Source organism: Lathyrus oleraceus, chromosome 2 (assembly GCF_024323335.1).
Source record: "Lathyrus oleraceus cultivar Zhongwan6 chromosome 2, CAAS_Psat_ZW6_1.0, whole genome shotgun sequence".
NCBI classification, from domain to species: Eukaryota; Viridiplantae; Streptophyta; class Magnoliopsida; order Fabales; family Fabaceae; genus Lathyrus; species Lathyrus oleraceus.
Window position 1 is genome coordinate 359,266,228 of NC_066580.1, and position 22,566 is coordinate 359,288,793.

Sequence of the window (22,566 nt, forward strand, 5' to 3'; positions counted from 1 at the left end):
TGGGAAGGCCATGAGTGAGGACGCCTTTGAGGCCATATTTGAACTTCTCATCTATGGGCTAGTATTATTCCCCAACATCGACAAGTTTGTGGATGTGAACGCTATTAGGATTTTCTCTACTCTTAATCCCGTTCCGACTCTGTTGGGCGATACCTATTTCTCTTTGCATATGAGGAATGCAAAGGGTGGTGGCGCCATTGTGTCTTATTTGCCTCTATTGTATAAGTGGTTTATTTCTCACTTAATGTAGACGGTCGCTTTCAAGGAGAACAAGGAATGTCTACGGTGGTCCACGAGACTTATGTCTCTCACTAATGATGATATCTCTTGGTATAACCGTGTGTATGATGGTGTGTAGATTATTGACTCTTATGGCGAATTCTCCAATGTACCTCTTCTTGGTACATGTGGTGGGATTAACTACAATCCTGTTTTGGCACGTCGGCAGCTTGGTTCCCCCTAAAGGATAAACCCAATAACATTCTGTTAGAGGGTGTATTCTTTCAGGAGGGTAAATATCCCCAAGGCTTGAAGGGAAGAATGGTCCGCGCTTGGCGCAAGATTCATAGGAAAGGAAGGAAAGAGTTGGGTCCTAAGAATTGCATCGCTTTGGAGCCTTACACTATTTGGGTTTGGAAGAGGGCGTCTGAGTATCTCATTCCTTACGAGTATCCGAGACCTACACCTATGATTATGGCTGGGCCTTCAACCCTCCCTAATCAAGGAGTAGAGGAGTTGAGAGACGAAGACCGTTCACGTGCCTGGATCCGTGAACGTGAAGAGTTGCTTCAGCAGATTAAGGAGAAGGATGCGTTGATTGAGTTTCTTGAGCATCAGGTTATTGATGACCCTGATGATGTATGGACTTCTCTACTTCCTCAGTCTTCTAAGTTCTGGAAGAGGAGGTATGATCGACTCGCCAAAGAGAAGGCCGATATGGAGGCAGCCTACGAGAGGGAGGTGAAGAGGCTTCGCGCATCTTATCTTCCTGTGTCCCGAGCTTTGGATGATTGTTTCTAGGGATCCATAGGATGATTATTTTCCTTTTCTCTTGTATATGATTAACAACGCTGCACTTCTTTTCCCTGATATTATTTGATGAGATATTTCCATATGTGATAAAATGCTTAATATTTCCAGAATTTGCAAATAAAACTCTAAAGTTCCTTTGAAATAAAAAACAAATCATATGCACAAGCATTGCATGCATCATATGCATAAGCATGTTTTGTTTCCGGTCCCTTGCCCTGTGGTCTAACTCTGTGTCCTTCATTTATTTTGAAGACAAGCTGACTCACCGGTACTACACTAGAGCCAACATTTCAAGACTGATGGATCACTTAGAGCAAGAGAACCGCGAGCTGAAAGAGGAAGTGGCCAGATTGACTGCCCTAATGGAGTCACTCATGGCTGCCCAGAGCCAGTCTTCTCCGACACCTTCAACTCCTCCCCAGAGGACAGTTATCTCCGAGATTGTCTCCTCTACTGTGCCCGCTGCCAGTACGCACTTTGTTCCAACAACCATGCCAACCGGGTTCCAGTGGGGGATGTCTCCCAATTTCATGCCTGAGGGTCTTGTTCCAGCCTTTGCTTCTATGCCGGTATCTAGCCCGGTCCTTGTTGTTCCTCCTCCCATCGTGCATACTTTGCCCAGGGTAGACGACACTATCTATCATTTTGAGCCGTTTGAGGGTCCAGATGTTTATGAGAAGATGGATGCTATGAACGATCAGTTTCTTGAGCTTCGCAAGGAATTGAAAACTCTCAGAGGGAAGGATCTTTTCGGCAAGTCTGCTGCCGAACTCTGCTTGGTTCCAAATGTGAAGATCCCTGTGAAATTCAAGGTCCCTAACTTTGAAAAGTACAAAGGAAATACTTGTCCTCTCAGCCACTTGGTCATGTATGCCAGGAAGATGTCGACTCAAACCGATAATGACCAACTACTCATCCACTACTTTCAGGACAGTCTGTCCGGTACCGCTTTGAGATGGTACATGGGGTTAGACAGTGCGAACATCTGATCCTTCAATGATCTCGGCGAAGCCTTCGTCAAGCAATATAAGTACAACGTGGATATGGCCCCCGATAGAGATCAATTGAGAGCCATGTCCCAAAAGGATAAAGAAACATTTAAGGAGTATGCCCAGAGGTGGCGAGAGGTGGCAACACAGATCGTGCCTCCGCTAGAAGAGAAAGAGATGACTAAGATCTTTTTGAAGACTTTAAGTTCTTTTTATTATGAGCGGATGATTGCTAGCACTCCTTCTGACTTCACCGAGATGATAAATATGGGGACGCGTCTAGAAGAAGGGGTCCGTGAAGGACGGTTAACCAGAGAAGAAGGCTCTTCTGCCAAACGTTATGGGGCGTTTGCAAAGAAGAAAGATGGAGAGGCACATGTTGTGACCTCCCATGAGAGACCAAGAAGACCCTCTGTGATGAGGAAGACCGAGCGTCCCGCCGGTAACCAGCACCAGGTGGCTCATATAGCACCTGTTTTCAGAGACAATCAACAATATTAGCAACAACAGCTCCGTCCGCAACAGCAGGCCTACCAACCTCGAAACAGTAATCAGACCAATACAAGTTACGAGAGGAAAAGGGTCGCCTTCGATCCTATTCCTATGACGTACGCAGAGTTATATCCCTCTTTGATAGAGAGGAAGCTGATTACTCCGAGAGACCCACCGGCTATACCTGCTAACCCTCAATGGTGGTATAAGCCCGAGTTACATTGTGTTTACCATTCTGGTGCTCCCGGCCACGACGTGGAGAATTGTTACCCTTTGAAGACCAAGGTTCAGGACCTTATGAGGTGTGGAATTCTGTGTTTTGAGGACGTAGGTCCTAATGTGAAGAAGAACCCATTGCCCGAGCATGGGAAATCTGTTAACATGGTCCAGGGGTGCCCTAGCAAATACAAAGTCAAGTATGTCAGTCATATCCGACAATCTCTGGTCCAGATGCATCGTTTGCTATGTGACTACAGTCATTACGAGCATGACCATGATAGATGCCGAGTCTGCTCTGTTAACCGATTGGGTTGTTGCCAGGTGCGCAAGGATGTTCAGGAAATGCTGGACGAAGGAGTCATTGAGATCCTTCAAAACAGGAGTGTTGATGAAAATGAGCCTGAGGTCAATGTGATCTCCCCAGTGTTCCGGATACCCGAGCCTGTTATCATCAAGTACAATGGTAGCAAGCAGAAGGCTTCTCCCGCTCTGATCATTAAGCCTGCTGGTCCTATGCCTTACTCTTCTGAAAAAGCAGTTCCCTATCGCTACAACGCCGTAGCAGTAGAGAATGGGAAAGAGGTGTCATTGCCCTCTTCTTCTGTTGTGAATATTGTCGATGTTAGCGGTTTGACCCGTAGTGGCCGTGTGTTTTCAGCGCTGCTGAAGCCTCAAATTAATGTTGATTTTGTTGAACGCCCGATTGGGAACACTATGAATTCTCCGAATCCGGCACTTGCTGTTAATCCCTCCTCCGTACTGAAAACTCCTACTTCTGTTGGCCCGAGTGGCAATATGAAAGAAAACTGTGATGAGATGCTAAGGCTCATCAAGAGAAGCGAGTACAATGTTGTAGACCAACTTCTACAAACGCCATCCAAAATATCTGTGTTATCCTTACTCTTAAATTTAGAACCACACCGAGAGGCTCTGCAGAAGGTGTTGGATGTGGCATATGTGGATCACGATGTCACTTTGGAGCAATTCGATAGCAATGTTGCAAATATTACTGCTTGTAACAACCTGAGCTTTTGTGACTCTAATCTCCCTGAGGAGGGAAGAGACCACAACTTGGCTTTACACATATCTATGAATTGTAGAGACGACGCCATGTCCAATGTACTGGTGGACATTGGGTCATCATTGAACGTATTTCCAAAGTCCACTCTCTCAAAGCTATCATATGAAGGATCCCCCATGAGGCAAAGTGGAGTAGTTGTGAAGGCTTTCGATGGGTCTCGCAAAACTGTGATTGGGGAAGTTGATTTCCCAATCAAGATCGGACCAAGTGATTTTCAGATTACCTTCCAGGTTATGGACATTCACCCATCGTATAGTTGTCTCTTAGGCAGACCATGGATTCACGAGGCAGGCGCCGTGACGTCCACCCTACACCAGAAACTGAAATTTGTGAAGAACAAGAAGCTGGTGGTGGTAGGGGGAGAAAGGGCTCTCCTGGTTATCCATTTGACTTCCTTCTCTTATATAGATGCTGAGGATGAAGTTGGAACTCCCTTCCAAGCTTTATCTATTGCTGAACCTGTTAAAAAGGGAACTCCTTCATTTGCTTCCTATAAAGATGCAAAGTTGGCCATTAAGCATGGTGCAACTGCTGGCTTGAGGCAAATGATTGAGTTGGAAGACAATAAGTCCCGGGCTGGCATAGGTTATTCTTCTAGGGTCTTCAACGAGCAAGGGCTGTTCAAAAGTGGAGGTTTCATCCACACCGGTCAAGATGAAGAGGCTGCTGCCATTCTGGAAGAAGATAAGGAGGATTCTGACAATTTCATCATCCCTGGAGGGATCTGCAATAATTGGGTCACTGTTGATATTTCGACAGTTATCCATAAGTCAAAGTAATGATCACTTTGTTTAAAAACCCTTCTCCCATGCCAAAAGGAGGAGTGATGACATTGTTGGCGCATAAACACAATGATATTTTCATTCAATAAATTCATGTTAAATGTTTGTTTTTCCATTTATTTTCCCTTTTCGCTTTTTGCATGAAATTGGTGATCACATAAAACCCTAAATAAGAATAAAATCAATCTTTTCATCTGCATAATGATTTGCCTTGTTTGAATTCTAAAGCTTTTCATATCCAAAAATCATTATGCAGGTTGATTTCTAGACCCATTGAACATAATGACCCAACACCATCTCCCAATTTTGAATTCCCTGTATTTGAGACAGAGGAAGATGATGTTGAAGAGATTCCTGATGAGATCACCCGGCTACTTGAGCATGAAGAGAAGATCATTCAGCCGCATCTTGAGAATCTGGAAATAGTCAACTTGGGGTCTGAAGATTGTGTGCGAGAGGTAAAGATTGGGGCACTCCTGGAAGAATCTGTTAAGAAGGGGTTGATTAAGTTGCTACGAGAATATGTTGACGTCTTTGCCTGGTCATATGAAGACATGCCTGGTCTAGATACTGATATTGTGCAACATTTCCCACCTCTAAAGTCTGAGTGCATGCCTGTAAAGCAGAAGCTCAGAAGAACTCATCCTGATATGGCAGTGAAGATCAAAGAAGAAGTTCAGAAGCAAATTGATGCGGGGTTCCTGGTGACTTTTACATATCCTCAATGGGTGGCCAATATTGTGCCCGTGCCTAAGAAAGATGGAAAAGTCTGGATGTGTGTGGACTATAGAGACTTGAATAAAGCTAGTCCGAAAGATGATTTCCCTCTACCACACATTGATATGTTGGTAGACAATACAGCTAAATTCAATGTCTTCTCGTTTATGGACGGATTTTCCGGATATAATCAGATTAAGATGGCACCCGAGGACATGGAGAAGACAACATTCATCACACCTTGGGGAACATTTTGTTATCAAGTGATGCCCTTCGGTTTGAAGAATGCCGGAGACACGTATCAATGAGCTATGACCACCTTGTTTCATGATATGATGCACAAGGAGATTGAGGTATATGTTGACGATATGATTGCTAAGTCAAGAACGGAAGTTGAACATGTAGAGCACCTGTTGAAGCTTTTTCAGCGTTTGAGGAAATATAAGCTTCGTCTGAATCCCAACAAGTGTACATTTGGAGTCCGTTCTGGCAAGTTATTGGGCTTTATCGTTAGTGAAAGAGGTATTGAGGTTGATCCTGCAAAGGTCAAAGCAATACAAGAGATGCCTGCGCCCAAAACTGAGAAGCAAGTCCGAGGTTTTCTTGGCCGCTTGCATTATATCTCCAGATTCATATCCCACATGACTGCCACATGTGCGCCTATATTCAAGCTCCTCCAGAAAGATCAGTCCCATGATTGGACCAAGGATTGCCAGAAAGCTTTCGACAGTATTAAAGGATATCTGTCTGAGCCTCCGATTCTGTCTCCACCTGTAGAGGGAAGACCTTTGATCATGTATCTGACTGTTTTTGAAGACTCGATGGGTTGTGTCCTTGGTCAGCAAGACGAATCAGGGAAGAAGGAGTATGTTATTTACTACCTGAGTAAGAAGTTCACTGATTGTGAGTCTCGATACTCGATGCTTGAAAAGACATGTTGTGCTTTGGCTTGGGCTGCTAAGCGCTTACGCCAGTATATGATAAATCATACGACTTGGTTGATATCCAGAATGGATCCAATCAAGTACATCTTCGAGAAGCATGCTTTAATAGGGAGAATTGCCCGTTGGCAGATGTTGTTATCTGAGTATGATATTGAGTATCGAGCTCGGAAGGCTATTAAAGGTAGTATCTTGGCTGACCATTTGGCACATCAGCCTATTGAAGATTATCAGTCAGTTCAGTATGACTTCCCGGATGAGGAGATTCTGTATTTGAAGATGAAAGATTGTGATGAGCCTACACTCGACGAAGGGCCAGAGCCTGGTTCCAGATGGAGTATGGTATTTGATGGCGCTGTAAATCAGTATGGAAATGGTATTGGGGCCGTGATTATTACTCCTCAAGGCGCACATATTCCTTTTACAGCAAGGCTAACTTTCAAATGCACGAATAATATGGCTGAGTATGAGGCTTGTATTATGGGATTGGAAGAATGCATTGATCTAAGGATCAAGCATCTTGATGTATATGGTGATTCGGCCCTCGTTGTTAATCAGATTAAGGGTGAATGGGAAACGAATCAGCCTGGCCTCATTCCATATAGAGATTATGCGAGGAGGATTTCAACGTTCTTCACTGAGGTTGACTTCCATCATATTCCTCGAGATGAGAATCGGATGGCAGATGCCCTTGCTACGCTAGCTTCAATGATTGTGGTTAAATATTGGAATGAAGTTCCCAATATCACCGTGATGCGCTTGGACAGACCAACTCATGTATTTGCAGTAGAAGAAGTAAAAGATAATAAGCCGTGGTATTATGATATCAAATGTTTCCTTCAGAGCCAGATTTACCCGCCTGGGGCGTCTGTGAAAGATAGGAAGACTTTGAGGAGATTGTCAGGCAGTTTCTACCTCAATGGCGAAGTGTTTTACAAAAGAAATTTTGACATGGTTCTGCTCAGATGCGTGGATAGACACGAAGCAGACCTGTTGATGACTGAGGTCCATGAGGGTTCATTTGGTACTCATTCCAATGGACATGCCATGGCTAGAAAGATGTTGAGAACAAGCTACTATTGGCTGACAATGGAGTCTGACTGCTTCAAATTTGTGAAGAAATGCCACAAGTGTCAGATTTATGCTGATAAGATTCATATTCCCCCAACACTTTTGAATGTGATCTCATCACCATGGCCTTTCTCCATGTGGGGAATTGACATGATAGAGCCGAAAGCATCCAATGGACACAGATTTATTCTCGTAGCAATTGATTACTTCACCAAGTGGGTTGAAGCGCGTCGTATGCAAATGTGACCAGGCAGGTGGTCGTGAAGTTTATCAAGAATCAACTCATATGTCGATATGGTGTGCCAGATAAGATCATTACTGATAATGGATCTAACTTGAATAACAAGATGATGAAAGAGCTGTGTAGTGAATTCAAGATTGCACATCATAATTCTTCTCCGTACAAACCTAAGATGAATGGGGTTGTTGAAGCTGCTAATAAGAACATCAAGAAAATTATCCAGAAGATGGTTGTTATGTACAAAGATTGGCATGAGATGTTGCCATTCGCTTTACATGGATATCATACATCTGTCCGCACTTCAACAGGGGCAACCCCTTTCTCTCTTGTTTATGGCATGGAGGCGGTACTCCCAGTAGAGGTGGAGATCCCATCAATGTGAGTCTTGATGGAGGCCAAGTTGACTGATGCTGAATGGGTTCAGAGTCGTTATGACCAGCTGAACTTGATAGAAGAAAAGAGATTGACTGCCATGTGCCACGGTCAGTTATATCAGCAGAGGATGAAGAATTTTTTTGATAAGAAGGTCAAGCCTCGTGTGTTCCGAGAAGGTGACCTTGTGCTCAAGAAAGTTTTGTCTTTCGCGCCCGATTCCAGGGGCAAGTGGACTCCGAACTATGAGGGTCCGTATGTTGTTAAGAGAGCCTTTTCAGGCGGTGCTTTGATACTTACAACTATGGATAGGGAGGATTTCACTCGTCATGTGAATTCAGATGCAGTCAAGAAATACTTCGCCTAAAAAAAACTGAATAGCTCGCTAAGTTGAAAACCCGAAGGGGCGGCTTAGGCAAAAATGAGCGTCTCGGTGGATTGAAAACCCGAAAGGGCGGTCCAGGCAAAAGTTAGAGACACAAAAAATATATAATAATGATATATGTATCCCTCTAGATTGAGTACCTCATCCTGGGGCAATCTAGGCAAAAATTAGGGATTTGGCAAGTAACTGCATCCTGACAAGACTTTGTTCTACAACTGTCGTCCGTCAGAGATCCTTGCTCATTATCAACCAAAGCTTCAAATACATCGGATTCAGAACTGGTGGAGAAATGGTCATTATGTTCAATGTAGCCCTTTTCCAATATATATCACCAATTTCAAATTTGTAAAGATCTATGGAGTCTTGCCATTCGAAGACTACCATTCTATCAAATAAATTTGAGCCTTTTATCCAATTATTGGCACTCTTATCTGTTTCTATTCAACAAATGGTTTGCATGTTTTGATTAAGAAAATATCATTGTTTTAAACGATCAAATTCTTTATAATCTGTTTTTAAACAAAGTGAACATTCACAATGACGAAAGGATACTTAGGAGATCCTCAGTGCTCTCCCAAGGGTGGCACGATCCCCAACAGGGTAAGATTTTTGTCCATATTCCTGGCATGACTGTATCTCCTCCCTCCGGAACCCCTTGTGGTTTATCCGACCAAGTGGATTGCTTGTTGAGAGTCACCTCTCTTCCCTTCAGCAGAGTAGCAATCTTTCTTCCTCAGCAGCTTGGATCTCTTTGGGCAAGAGCGGTATTTGGTGGTTGATCCCGATAAATCCTTTATCTCCTCGGATAGATTCCCCAGTAGATTTGTTGGTGTGGTGGACCTTGTCTGTGATAACTCTCGTCCCCAGCTGGAATGATTGATGATTCATCCCTTGCAGAGTTCTTTGCTTCCTGGTATCTCTGATCCCCAGCAGATTGGATACTCTCCAGTGAACTTGGCTTTCTCTCTTGAGATGTAGTACCGGGTTGTTAATTCCTGGACCTGGTTGTGTTAGATATGTCTGTCTGTCAGCATACATCATACATAAACCACGCATATTCATGCATAATTATAATATTCAGGTATTCATGTTGCACTCTTTGCCATATATCGTTGTTTGTTGTCTCCTGCTATTTAGTGATATACTTTCCCAAGCAGACGTGTGTGTCTGATCTCTCCATATAGAGTCAGCCCCATAAGCAGAAAGCGTCTATCCTTTCTTCCATATTCCCCACGGGTTATATCCTCGTGGATGTTGATTGTTTTTGTTCCTTCCCAACACATATACTGGGATGGTTTTCCCCATTAAGTTATATCCTCACCGGGACAAGTCTTGATTTGGTGTGTCTATCTAGTTTGATCCTAGATCGGTCTCTTGAGACTCTTTTCCTGTTTCCCCGTGGTAAATGAATAATCGCTCAATAATTAGTAATTATTATCCCGGCGGAGTCTGTGGTTCTCTACCCTCATACCGGTAGTTGTAAGTCATATTTATGTGGTCTACTACCCAGTAACCGGTAGTTGCAAACCCCATTTTGTCCCCGTGCAGAGTTAAACCTTGATTGTTGTTCATCCTAACCGATGACGGGTACTCTCTTTTGTGGTTCTCTACCCTCATACCGGTAGATGTAATTCCCTCCTTGTTGGTTATCTTTATACAAAATTCGATAGTGACATTCCTTAATTTTTTAGTATACCACCCAGTAACCGGTGATATATCTCTTGGATAATTGCTCTAATTACGCAATTTATCCCCAGCGGGTCATCTCTCGTCTATCTTGTTGTTGTTAGTAACGATTGTTCCTCCCCTGAATTTGTCATCATTATATACCTAGTTTCGGTATCCCGATGCCTTTTCTTTTCGGTCGATTTATCCTTTATTAACCCAGTAACCGGTTGTGGATAATCGTCCATGCGAGTATATTATCTACGTTCTGACGGTAATAGATAGTATATCTCATGCACTCTTTGGTCGAAGCCTTTTGTTCTTCCCCAGTTGAGTAAGATTCGTACCCCCTTTTCGGAGTCGAATGTCCATCCCATAATCGAGTTTGCCTTTTGCCCTCTTTTTGAATGATGAGTGTTTTGGGAATATTCCCCAATTCACGCCTTGATTGGTCATCATTATATACCTAGTTTCGGTATCCCGATGCCTTTTCTTTTCGGTCGATTTATCCTTTATTAACCCATTAACCGGTTGTGGATAATCGTCCATGTGAGTATATTATCTACGTTTTGACGGTAATAGATAGTATATCTCATGCACTCTTTGGTCGAAGCTTTTGTTCTTCCCCAGTCGAGTAAGATTCGTACCCCCTTTACGGAGTCGAATATCCATCCTATCATCGAGTTTGCTTTTAGCCCTCTTTTGGATGATGAGTGTTTTGGGAATATTCCCCAATTCACGCCTTAGTTGGTCACCTATTATATGCCCAGTAACCGGTATCCCTGGCGTTCCCTCCTCTCTGCTCCCTATTATGACTTTTTGTCCTCTGTGAAGTCAGATTTTCCTGAGTTGAGATATACCTTTTTAGGTCTTCCTCAAATGATTTGGTTGATTGATATCTCTCACCCTTATACCGGTCTTAGATATTCATTCTTCCCGAGCATGTTGTATCTCACCCTCATACCGGCGATCAGATCACATGTCTCCTTGAGCTTATTACCCAGTAACCGGTAATACCTCGTCCCGCTGCTTCCCTAGGAGTGTCCTTTTAGGCATCCCCAGCGAAGTCCCTTAGTGGATTGTTTTCATCCGGATTTTTATCCGAAGTATCCGTTATGGATAGTTTTTGTTGTATTGACATATTCCTCAATACATGCACCTTTGAGTCAGCTCGGGTCTTTCCATTGGATATTTTCCCTTTGGAATTATGTTCCCCAAGCGTTGAGTCGTGACCTGCTCAGGCATTTTATTCCCTCTCATATCCCCATAAGAGTCCCCAGAGTCTCTGTCCCATTGAGTGTATTTCTCATATGGATTGTCAGTTTCTCCGGATGTCTTTTCTTCTTTGTGGACACATATCCCCACAGAGTTCGTACTATTTTCATACATACATATGCATCATGAGGTCTCTTAGGGACCAAAATTTGTCTCTTTGTTATTATTTAAGCCCATTCTACCTCGTCGAGACGAAGATTTTAACCTTCACTTCTCCGGCTAGAATGACCTTAAATAGGGGCATCTATAAGACCCCAATTTTGACCCTAAGATCCCTCATGGCATCATAACATTGCATTTGCATAGCCTCAAGGATCATGAGCATCTTGGTTCCCTTTGCCTTTGGGTGGGACTCCTTGTGATTGGTTTGAGATCACCAAGCATGCTTGAATTATACATCATTGTTTCTCTTACTTTTGTTTACTAAAAAAAAAACAAAATAAATAAATAAATAATAATAATAATAATAATTAAATAAATAAATAAAATATAACAAAAAAAATTTTTTGGACTTGAGCCTCTCTAATTTGAGCCCACAAGTCCACAAAAACCAGGTTATAAATTCAAAGTTTCAGTGAAACAAAAAGATGTCATTCCTATTACCCTGGCAGGAAAAAGAAAGCGAGAGAAGAGCTAACAGAGTTCAGAAATTCCCTCTCATATAAACCCTCAGATTGCTCTGCAAACCTCACGGGTGCAACTCAATTTCAATCGATCCTCCCCAATCAGGTATGCCCTATTTCCACTACTTTATACTTTCAACCTGAAATTTTTTAATACCCTTTTAATGTATGTGTTTGACAAGAGGTTTAGGCCTCCTGCCCTTGGTTGCTTTTTGTGAGCTTTTTTTGTGAATTTTAATGGCATGATTCATGTGGTTACATTTTGATTTGGGGGCAACTCTTGATTACCCTATCTTGTTTCTCTAACCTGTTTGTTGAGTTTTTTTGTGAGGGCTCACATGACTCTTGCAGAGATGGCCTGGTGTTCCACTTTATTTGTGGAATACCCCCTGGAGGTTTATTCTGATTACCCGTGCTTAATGGCTTGAGATATTTGTTTGCGACTGCTTATTCCAAAGGATGGGAGCTACTTGGATCATCAATATGATCTCAAGAGGGGAACTCCTAATGTGGTTTTATTTTCTTTTCCCTTATCTCTTGTATGTTTAGGAATTTAACCCTTTTCTTTTTTTCCCCATTCTAACCCAAGCCAAAACTTTTTGTGCAAACAATAACTTTTGTTTTCAACATTAGAAACCTAAGCCTTATGCTTTTGATTTTCAAAACTTATTTTTCATAACACTTATTCTGAATTGAACCTTTTAATCCACTTTAACCATATTTTTGTAAATACTTTTAATTGGTAAATATAACCCATTCAAATACTTTTTGTGGTTTCAATGGCCACCTTCTTAATCAAACCTTTTTTTATAACCATTGGCTATTAGGTTTGAATTATCCTTGAGGTAGATATAATACTCACCTTTATCCTTAGTGATGGACAATGAGTCTTCCATGCTTATTATAGGGTTAACCCTTCACTAGCATGTCGAAGCTATCCTCACATGCTGGATTTGTGGTTTTAGGTTGAGTTTTCTCCCTTTGATAACAAAAGACTTTAAGGTTTTTGGACCAATCAATTCACCAACTTTTTTTTGAATTTTTTTACCCCGAACTACGAGGTTTTGATCCTAATCTTTTTTTAAGATGGTACGTAGGCAATGGGTTCATCCATTCAAACACAAAATGTAAATAAATTTGTATATTCTTTTCTCATCCCTTCAATCATGTTTGCACAAATAAATTTTCACAAAAAAAAAACAACAACCTTACAACAAATGTGAAAAGGGCTCCCTAGGAGTACCTAGGATGCTTTGGGTGCCTAACACCTTCCCATTGCATAACCAACCCCGCTACAGCTGTAAATATGTTATATGAGCTCCTATCCTTTTACTTTGTTGCATACTTTGTATAATGTTGTGATTCAATTTTCTTTTTGGAGTTAAGTTACATTGCATGCTAGAATACGCGTCACCATGCTAGAGTTCGCACCCTTCACGATGCAATTCGCAACCGTGTTATGATTCTCATCTCTCATTCATTTTGCAACCATTTTCATAATTCATTTCGCAATGGAATCAAAACCTCGATCAACATCGAGCGTATTTTCTCGATTAAATTAAAATACCTAACTATTATCAAACATTCTTTCATAAATCGGAAGAAAAAGGATTGATTGGGTGTATACCTTCTCTTTCCCCGAATGTTTGGACACTGCTGTAGAGCTTCATGTTCGAACAATCGTCATCCGTTAAAAAACTTTCAATGAGAATCAAACCTCAATCCTTATCGAGTCTACTTCTTTAACCAAATTGAATACCTATTGTCTTATTTTCATAACAACTTGAATGAAAAATGATTGATTGGGTGTAGACCTTCTCTTTCCCGAATGTTTGGACACTGCTGTAGAACTCCATGTTCGAACACTCGTTTTTCGTATTAAAACACAATAATTGTTGGTTCTAAGTGTTGGCAGCAATTTTGGTAAAACAAAGAGTGTTCACAAGATGTTGTATGTGATGTCTTAACATAAGATATTTGTGTACCTGTTGGAGTTTAAATGGAAAAACATAATTATGCAGGATTGTTTCAGAATGTCATACACCATGACATGGCATCTGATATTGTGTACCTGCTGGAGTTTAAAAACATAATTATGCAGGATTGTTTCAGGATGTCATACACAATGTCATGGCATCTGATATGTCTGTACCTGCTGGAAATTATAAATGGAATTATGGAATTATGCAGGATTGTTCCAGGATGTCAGACCCGATGTCAAGACATCCTGTACACAGAATATTCAGTATGAATGTCTGGTGTTTTGTGATTGCGCATTTAATGGCAATCTATGTATGATTGAAGATCTGATTAACAGGCGCATTCAATCATTGATTACAACCTGATTTACTTATTTTCCAAGGAGATCTAACCAACTGTCATGAGAAGATTTGATTGGAAAATAGTTTAGGGTTTTCAAGATGTCCAAGCCCAACTAAAAGCTTCTATAAAAAGGGACTTGGAAAACCTGATTTTACACACAACCAATACTGAGCGAAATATTGAGAGAGAGCTAGGGTTTATGTCTTGTTTAGTCGTGAGACTTGTAAGCCATTCAAGTCATCCTTAGATGATTGAATTGGTCTGATTTGTGGGTTGTAATTTGTCACTCAAAGCTTTTAAGCAAGAGTGTGTGTCTACTTGATCAAAGTTGTTAAGCAAGATCAAGTGTGTGTCTTCTTGATCAAAGTTGTTAAGCAAGATCAAGAGTGTGTCTACTTGATTAAAACTGTGAAGTAGAATCAAGTGTGTGTTATTGAAAAGTGTTTTCTTTTCATAAGGGATTGTTGTTTAAAATCACAGGTGTGATTGTAGGGAAGTGAGTGGGTTCTCATATCTAAGAGTGCTTAGGTAGAAATTGCACGGGTAGAGATTATGTGAAAAAGACTGTAACTTGTTGAAGTGTACGGGAGAGTCTTTGAACTGATTCTATTTTAGTGAATTTCCTTTCTGGCTTGGTAGCCCCCAAATGTAGGTGAGTTGGACCAAACTGGGTTAACAATTGCTTGTGTCTCTTGCATTACTATTCTCTATCTTTATCCTGTTTGAATTACTCAGATATTAGTGTCGTGACATTACCTTCGACATCTCATATCTGATACCAGAATTTCAATAATTAATAGAATTTGGTTCTCCTATAGAAGAAAAAAATTGATTGGGTGTAGACCTTATCCTTCTTTGATTATTTGGAGACTGGTTGAAGAGCTTGAGGTGTGAATAATCGTCTTCCGTTAACGAATCTTGACGTAACTCGCCTTACATTTTTTCACAATAAATTAGAAAAAAAATGATTGATGGGTGTAGATCTTCTCTTTCCCCGAGTATTTGGACACTGCTGTAGAGCTCCTTGTCTGAATACTCGTCTTCCGACTAAAAACAATCTCAACACATCAAACTCTTTTTTTCTCGCCCCCGTGCGACCGATAACTCTTTTCATAAACGAAAGATGTTTCGTCCATTCCGAGACTATGCAAATAAAGCTTTGTTCCTATCATGCACAAACGAGAATACAAATCTGTGAGAATCTGGATTGTGTTATCCATTCTGATGTGATGTCAATGTTCACTTCTCCATGTTTTTGTTAGCAAGTAAATTTTTCCGTTCGAATGCGACTAAATACCTTTCACTAAAATCGACCAACAAACATTTTCTACCCATTACTATGTAGTCTTAAATTCTCCATCGCACCCGGAGATATGTAGGAGCAAAACCTACAATCTTGTCAGACACATTAATAAAAATATTTTTTTGCGACCAATTTTCTTTTCTTTTTACAGTTTTAATAACTTGGAGAAAACAATTGACATTCAATAACATTATAATCGCAAAGCTAACTAACTGATTTCCGTCGAATACAATAGATATTAGGGGTGTAAATACATTCCCCTCGAGTGATCGACTCTCGAATCCAAATTTGATTGCGACGATAATTTCCTTTTTCTTTTAAGGATTTTATCTATATTTTTCCTTTTTCTTTTTAAAAATAAATAAAATCCGATGATAACTCTATTATTTCAAACCCACGAACGCTCATGGTCATTTGTCGCGCTGCAACAATAATGTCGGGCTATAATTGGACTGATGTCCCTCTAATTGATAGTACTTTTTATTTGAAATATCGCTAACTCGTCTATATTAAAAAAAACAGTGCAAAATTAGAGGGGCAACCTTATCCAAATGCAAAAGGAAGAAAAAAGAATATATAGATAAAAAGAAATGACGAAAAAATAAAATAAAATATAAGAAAATAAAAAATTACATGGAGTGAAATGTAGAAATCATATGTTATACACAGAAGTTACATTCATTGCTTGTTTGTTTTTCCTTTTTATGTGATTCTTGTATATAAGTAAAAAGAGACTCTATTTGTGTTGACATGAGGTAGAGTAACTCATGCATTTTATTGGTAATACTTTTTTTAATGTTGAATTAATGTCCAAAGATCTAAACAAAAGTCTCTAATTTTGTAGGAACTGAATCCAACTTAAATTTTTTTTTAATTATTATATTTGCAAAAACTATAAACATATATTAAATCTAACTTTTTTATTAAAATTATATAGTCTATATATAATTTCACATTGTAGTTAACAATTAAAGTTGATTTAAAAAGTATAAAATTAATTTTTGACATATGTAATTGTGTTTGAGTAGAATTAATTTTGTATTTAAAATTGATTCCAAGTTAAAACTAAAATTTATATCTTTTAAGTCTAAACAACAAAAAGTTAAACAATTAGAAAGTTTTTGCTGAAACCGGAGCAACAATGAAATAAATGTTTCAGAATTACAAGAGAATGAGACAATTTGCAGAAACAGGAGCAGCAATGAAATAAATGTTACAGAATTACAAAGAGAATGAGACGCCACAAACAACATAATAAGACACCACAAACATGATTTTCAAATAGTATAAATTTATTATTCAACTCACTTTGACTCCAAATATAAATTACTTTTAACATTCAAATAAAATCAATTTTGGGGACCAGACATGCTGACATGCATATATAGTCAGTTACCAATCAAATTGAAGTTGCAGTTTAAATATATCAGAGAATGCAGGTAAACAACACACACAGAAAGGGGTGTGTTGTGCTGTGATATTGAGTCCCACACTAGAGAATAAATATATAAGGCATGTGTCAAATACTCATGTCGTTTTTGGGTTCGAAAATACTCATATCTTTAACATGATTTAAATCAATTTATGCCCATTTGCTATCATAATCTCATGACCCTAACTAAAAGTTTGAGTCGTTGTAGTTTGTTACTCACACATTGGACTACTGTTAGTACAAAATTTTAAAACTGCTCAAATTTTCAGTTCTTGTTTCCCTTTTTCCTATCCAAGAACATTAGGCTTCAACATAGTTCCATCATGAAAATTGTTATTGCCACAAGAGTTAATCAATTTTTCATTGAAGTGGGTACCCAAGAAACAGTTGTTGAAATCAAAAGAAAAATAGAACAAATCCATGGTGTTCCAGTGGCTTACCAAATCCTAACAGTTTCTGGATGGGAACTAGTTGATGGATTAGACATGGAAGATTACCCAATAGTCACTGAAGGCACAAAAATGGATCTCACCGTCAAGCAAGGGGAGTCGCATATCATTAACTGTAATAGCAAGATGCAAATCATAGTAAAGTTTCCAGCTAAACGGACTAACATAGAGGTGGACCAGACGGATACCGTCCATAGCTTGAAGGAAAAGATTCACATCATTGATAGTGCCCCCATCAAAAGAATGTCGCTTTTCTTTTTGGGGAAGGAACTAGATGATGATTTTCGAAACCTAAACGAGTATGGTATTTGTGAATTTTCTGAAATTATTGTATTCCTCAAGACCATGAATCGGTCCAAAGAACCAGCATCTACGAAGGTTAGCTTTGTGGTACAAACTTCCTCTAGTTTGCTTAATGCAGCCACCATTCCATTGGAGATGAGAGATATAAGCACTATTAATGACTTGAAGCAGCTGCTGTTATGCAGAAAAATTCTGCCAGTTGATGACTATCTCTTTGTACACAGACAGAGGATCATGCGTGATACTTGTAGTCTAAGGTGGCATGGAGTTGAAAATGGTGACTATCTCTACGTGTTCAAAGGGACGGTTAGTCGCAGTGCCTGAGATTGAAGTTATCATAATAATTATGAATTTATTTGTCATAGGTTGTTTTGTGCATTGTTTGTCATTTAGAATGGAAAGTTGAAGAACATCATACATTAAATTTCATTGTTTTACTCATAAACATAAACATGTTTAAATTTTATAAGTTTTTTTTGTCTAGAAATTTTAAGACTTTACTATCTCTATATGTTATACCTGCTACTTACACAAATTTATATGACTCTTCAAAATTAAATAGAATAAAAACAAAATATTAAAGATTCCACTAATGTAGATGCACATTTGTATTAACATCACTCAATAACTTAAATAGCCTCAATAATCTCCATAGAGAACACAGAAAAGAACTATATCAGATGTCAGTTCTTATTCATTACATGCAAATATTCCTATTGAAACTGATGGGTTAGATGATTCACAATTTTGTGGGAATGTTTTTAGATTTTCAGTTCAACTGAATAAAAGTGATTGTAAGAAATTGTAACTTGCTGGCCACTGCTTCTACCTTAGTCATTGTATATAATTGCTAAAAGTACTTAGTGAAAAGCTAGAGATACGTAGGCCTAGCTATTGAATGCTAGAGACATCTCTCCTATGTTAGTTCGCAGAATGACTCATTCGGCTTTGGATCCACTGCCAATTATAAGCAAGCTGTTTAAGAATATCATCCCTATCCAATAAACTATTGTCATACCTTGCCTCTAGTAAAGTCTCCCCTAGATAAGTAAGAATCGAAGGCAGGGTGTTTTTTTGCCATAAACCATCTCAAATAGAGAAGCACCTGGGCCTGGCTCTTACGAGATCTAACATACACTTGACGTGATATATCAGACGTGTATTTTATCACAATTTTCTTCATTGATTTTTCAATCGCCGTTTGTAACTCTACACTTTTCCCTCTAGAGTGCTTGTAATACTTTAAAGGATTAAAATATGCAATTTAAATAGTTGATAACCGATAGAAAATAAACTCTTTAATCAACAAACTAGTCTTTCTATTTGTGTGGTATCTCAACAAAAATGAAATCTCAAAAATAAACCGCCATTTATTAGCAGCAATGAACTTTTTACAAACATTTACAACAACGTAGTATCTCCCATGTTGATATTTCTGCCAATTATTGGACTTAAGATTCCTCAAGGAACACAAATAATGTAAAAGGAAAAATACCTGGAATGTTTGACTGGAGAAATAGAACATTAAATTACCTTTGTCAGTTCTGAAGAATGGGTCCACTAAATCCAGCAAAACATAAATTTAGAGATTCTAATTTGCTCTGCAGAAATACTTTGATTTTGGGAGATACGAGATATGGGTGGGAGCAAAATTTCCTTCTGTAACCAACAGATGATCCGGCACAAAGATCCATAATCAGATATCCCAGACAATCTCAAATTATGCAGGAAATTGCAGATGAAAGTAATATCATCTCAGATTTCTTCCCAAATGATAGAGTGTCCGATTATGGTTTAAGTTGTTGTTTGATCCACTAATGCCCCTGTAAAATCTTATAATTGACAGGACCAGACAAACCTTGCACTTTCATCATAATATTATACTTTGCGGGCGCAATGGCACCGGCTTTGGTGCACAAATCCAGTACAGCTGGAACACGTCCATAGAAGTCTCTCCCTTCATTCACAAGTACAAGAGGGTCATGAGGCCTTCGTCTCCATACGATCTTTGGGGGCACTAAATTATCCACATTAGCTTTCGTCCAAAAATGATCTCCTTTCCAACTCTCATACTTGAACACTCCACAGAGCCTAGCTTTATGGCCAGACGGCCCAACATGAACCTCTGAACAATATTTACAAACTTTTACTGGATATACCATCAACAATTTCTCCATCCCAGACCTGAGAGTCTCCCAAGCTTCTAAACTTTCCTTTGCTATTAAGGCCAGATCATTCGGTGACAAAGACTCGGTACCATCGACATTGCCTTTAGTAGCCTCCAAGTTCCAACTACTTGAATTAAGATTTTCATCGTGGTGATCTGCCCCTGCTTGCCAGCATAGTTCAACAACAGCAGGGATGCGATCAAAGTCAAACCTTTGGTTATGCCTAATAACACTTTGGAACATGTTGTTAAGGTGAAACGTCTCAACAGGAACAAGTATATCATTCAAACCACCTTTGACCCATTCGTGAACCCTGTTCTTGGCACGATGCTTGTAACCCCAGCAAGTTGGAATTAAATGTCCCTGCTCACCAATATATATCTCTGGACAAAATCTGTAATTACACAACATAAGTAGAAAATAACACATCTATCAACATTTGAGCTAACAACACCAAGAAGACCACAAGTTGAAGTAACTTAATCAAAAACTTAAAAGTACTCGAGAAAAATAACTTAATCAATTTAATAGAATTACTAACTTGTGACTTATGATGACATTCATAATTTAGAAAGCACCAGTAACAAGTACAAGTCTTTGCTCACTTATGTTGAACAGATTAATGATGTCAATCTTATGTTCTCTCACCAAGAAAACCTTTTCAGATTTTTCTTCCCCCGTTATTTTACTACCTAAATAGAAATTTGAAACCAAATAAAAAGTATTAAAACATACCCACTCACAAGACTGTGTTTGGAAGTTTGTTGGAGAGGGAGGGGGAGCTTTGGAGGGAGAAGAGTAGAAGGAAAAATAGATAAGTTATTTTACTTTTTTTTAGAGTGTTTTTGAATAAATTATAAATGAATACTTATGATTAATATATTTTTAATGGTGAGAGTGAGAGTGTTATAACAACATAGATTAGATTTGGAAGAGTTATCCAAGCCCTCCAAATTCCTCCTCAAATACAATTTTTTAGTTTTCCCAAATTAGAGAGATTTTGTATTATGGGGAGAAAACAACCAAAGTCCTCCCCTCTCAGAACCCTCCATTCTCTCCACTTCTTCCTTCCTTTTTTAAAGTCCTTTTCTCCTCTCCTAAACTCCCAAACAGAGCATAAGTCATAACAAAATTACAACTTTAACACTGAAATATTTTTCAATTATCCCTGCGAGTATAACTATTTAAAATATAACACCATAAGAAGTTTAGAAGACATATACAGAGTTACACAGTAAAGTATAAAAAACAAACACCAAAATTTTATTTGGATAAACAAATTAATCAAGCGTTCATATATAATCACCTATCACATTAGTGCTTATATATAATCAAGCGATTATATAGAATCACCCATCAAAGTAGTGATTATATATAATTCATTTCTAAAACATAAAACAAAATATAGTCTAACCATAAACTATAGTCGAGCTTATAGAATAAGGCTGAACCAAAGGAGCTTGGTTCTAAGGGAAGGAGCTAGACTCCGACAACCTGTTGAACCAAAAGTTAAATCCCAATTGGAAGAGGTACCCAAATTTAGTGTCACCTTTTAAGTTGAGGGATCCTTTGAGAAGCCAAAAAAAAGTCTTAAAAAATATATCTTATCAACTTCTCCCAAGTCTAAGACGTTATCATAAGCTATCCCAAGTCGTCTCAGAAGTGATTGTACTAATAGAAAAGCTCAAATAAGTCAATCCAAAATTGACTCAAACTTATAACAAAAAAAAAACACTAATAAAAACAGATATACAACACTTTTTGGATGAAACATAAAATAGGTGTAATGAAAAATCAAAACTCACTTGCAAGCCATGAGAGGTAATGAATTGAGGAGAGTTGAAACGCCATGGATGAGAACACTCCTAGCAAGCAAGACCTCATTGGCAACAGGAACCATGGAACGAACAGGGTAAAGTCGGGAACGTTTCTCAATTCTCTTAAGAATCATGGGTCGGAGTTTCCTCAAGTCCACTTTAGTAGCATAGGATCTGCCGAAGTTCCCAAAGCAATACCCACCCAATTTTTCATATAGAAGAAGATCGTTCAAGAACATCTTTCTGAAAGCCATTGAATGATCCTGCAATGAAAAACAATAGAAAAAATTGAGATGAGGCCAGAGGGGCATTTCATCGAACAGATAGATGGCATTGTTAAAAGTGAATGTAAGTGATTATTACTGACCTTGTTAAATGCAGAACAATGCTTAGGGCACGGTTAAGAGGCACGGAGAGTCTGCAACGGTGGCAGTCTGTAGTTGAGAGATGAATTGGAGGGAGGATTGATGAACAAGAATATGCAGGAAGGACAGAAGAACACGATCTGATTTTTGTTTCTTGGGTTTTTGCCTTTGGAGCTGTTCTTATTTTATTTTATTTTTAATTTAATTTAATTGTTTTGATATTATGGTAAATATATGAAAATTTTAATTTCATAATGCCACTTTTATAAGTAAAATTAGCTTTTTATTTATTTATTAAATCTATTTAGGTAGACCAAATACTTCAATAAATCAAAAAATAATAATTTTATTTTAAATTAATAGTAATTTTGACGCGGACGATTTATTTTAAATAAAAATATTGAGATTTAATTTTTTTTATATTTTAAAATTTTAATTATTTGACAAATTCGATCTCTATGGTTAATATTCTTTTTATGCTACATAGATAAATTATGTCATGCATTTATTGAATCTTCAATA

At 38.8% G+C, this 22,566-nt stretch overlaps 3 protein-coding genes across 3 annotated transcripts; 2 read left to right on the forward strand and 1 right to left on the reverse strand.

The window, feature by feature from the left end:
* Nucleotides 1-6,025: 6,025 nt before the first annotated feature.
* On the forward strand, nucleotides 6,026-16,720 carry LOC127123268 (uncharacterized; the record flags this gene model as incomplete). Its single annotated transcript, XM_051053503.1, has 2 exons — nucleotides 6,026-7,237; nucleotides 16,670-16,720. Coding segments are annotated over 2 exons (1,263 nt in total), but the record flags the coding sequence as incomplete, so codon positions are not given.
* Nucleotides 16,721-17,265: 545 nt separating this feature from the next.
* On the forward strand, nucleotides 17,266-18,018 carry LOC127123269 (uncharacterized). The gene has a single exon (XM_051053504.1). The coding sequence runs from the start codon at nucleotides 17,266-17,268 to the stop codon at nucleotides 18,016-18,018; it is 753 nt and encodes a 250-aa protein (XP_050909461.1).
* A 1,023-nt stretch (nucleotides 18,019-19,041) lies between these two features.
* On the reverse strand, nucleotides 19,042-22,231 carry LOC127119527 (APO protein 4, mitochondrial). Its single transcript, XM_051049766.1, has 3 exons — nucleotides 22,047-22,231; nucleotides 21,668-21,942; nucleotides 19,042-20,256 (listed from the first exon to the last, which is right to left on the reverse strand). Exons 2-3 carry the CDS (start codon nucleotides 21,931-21,933, stop codon nucleotides 19,509-19,511), a joined length of 1,014 nt encoding a protein of 337 aa, XP_050905723.1. The 5' UTR covers nucleotides 21,934-21,942; nucleotides 22,047-22,231; the 3' UTR covers nucleotides 19,042-19,508.
* Between the last annotated feature and the right edge of the window lie 335 nt (nucleotides 22,232-22,566).

Bases quoted from the DNA above. Each gene is read 5' to 3' on its own strand.
- LOC127123269 (XM_051053504.1), top strand. From the start codon at position 17,266: ATGAAAATTGTTATTGCCACAAGAGTTAATCAATTTTTCATTGAAGTG.
- LOC127119527 (XM_051049766.1), bottom strand. From the start codon at position 21,933: ATGGCTTTCAGAAAGATGTTCTTGAACGATCTTCTTCTATATGAAAAA. The intron at 20,257-21,667 runs GTGAGTTTTGAT...GTGTAATTACAG, and splicing joins TTACCTCTCATGGCTTGCAA to ATTTTGTCCAGAGATATATA.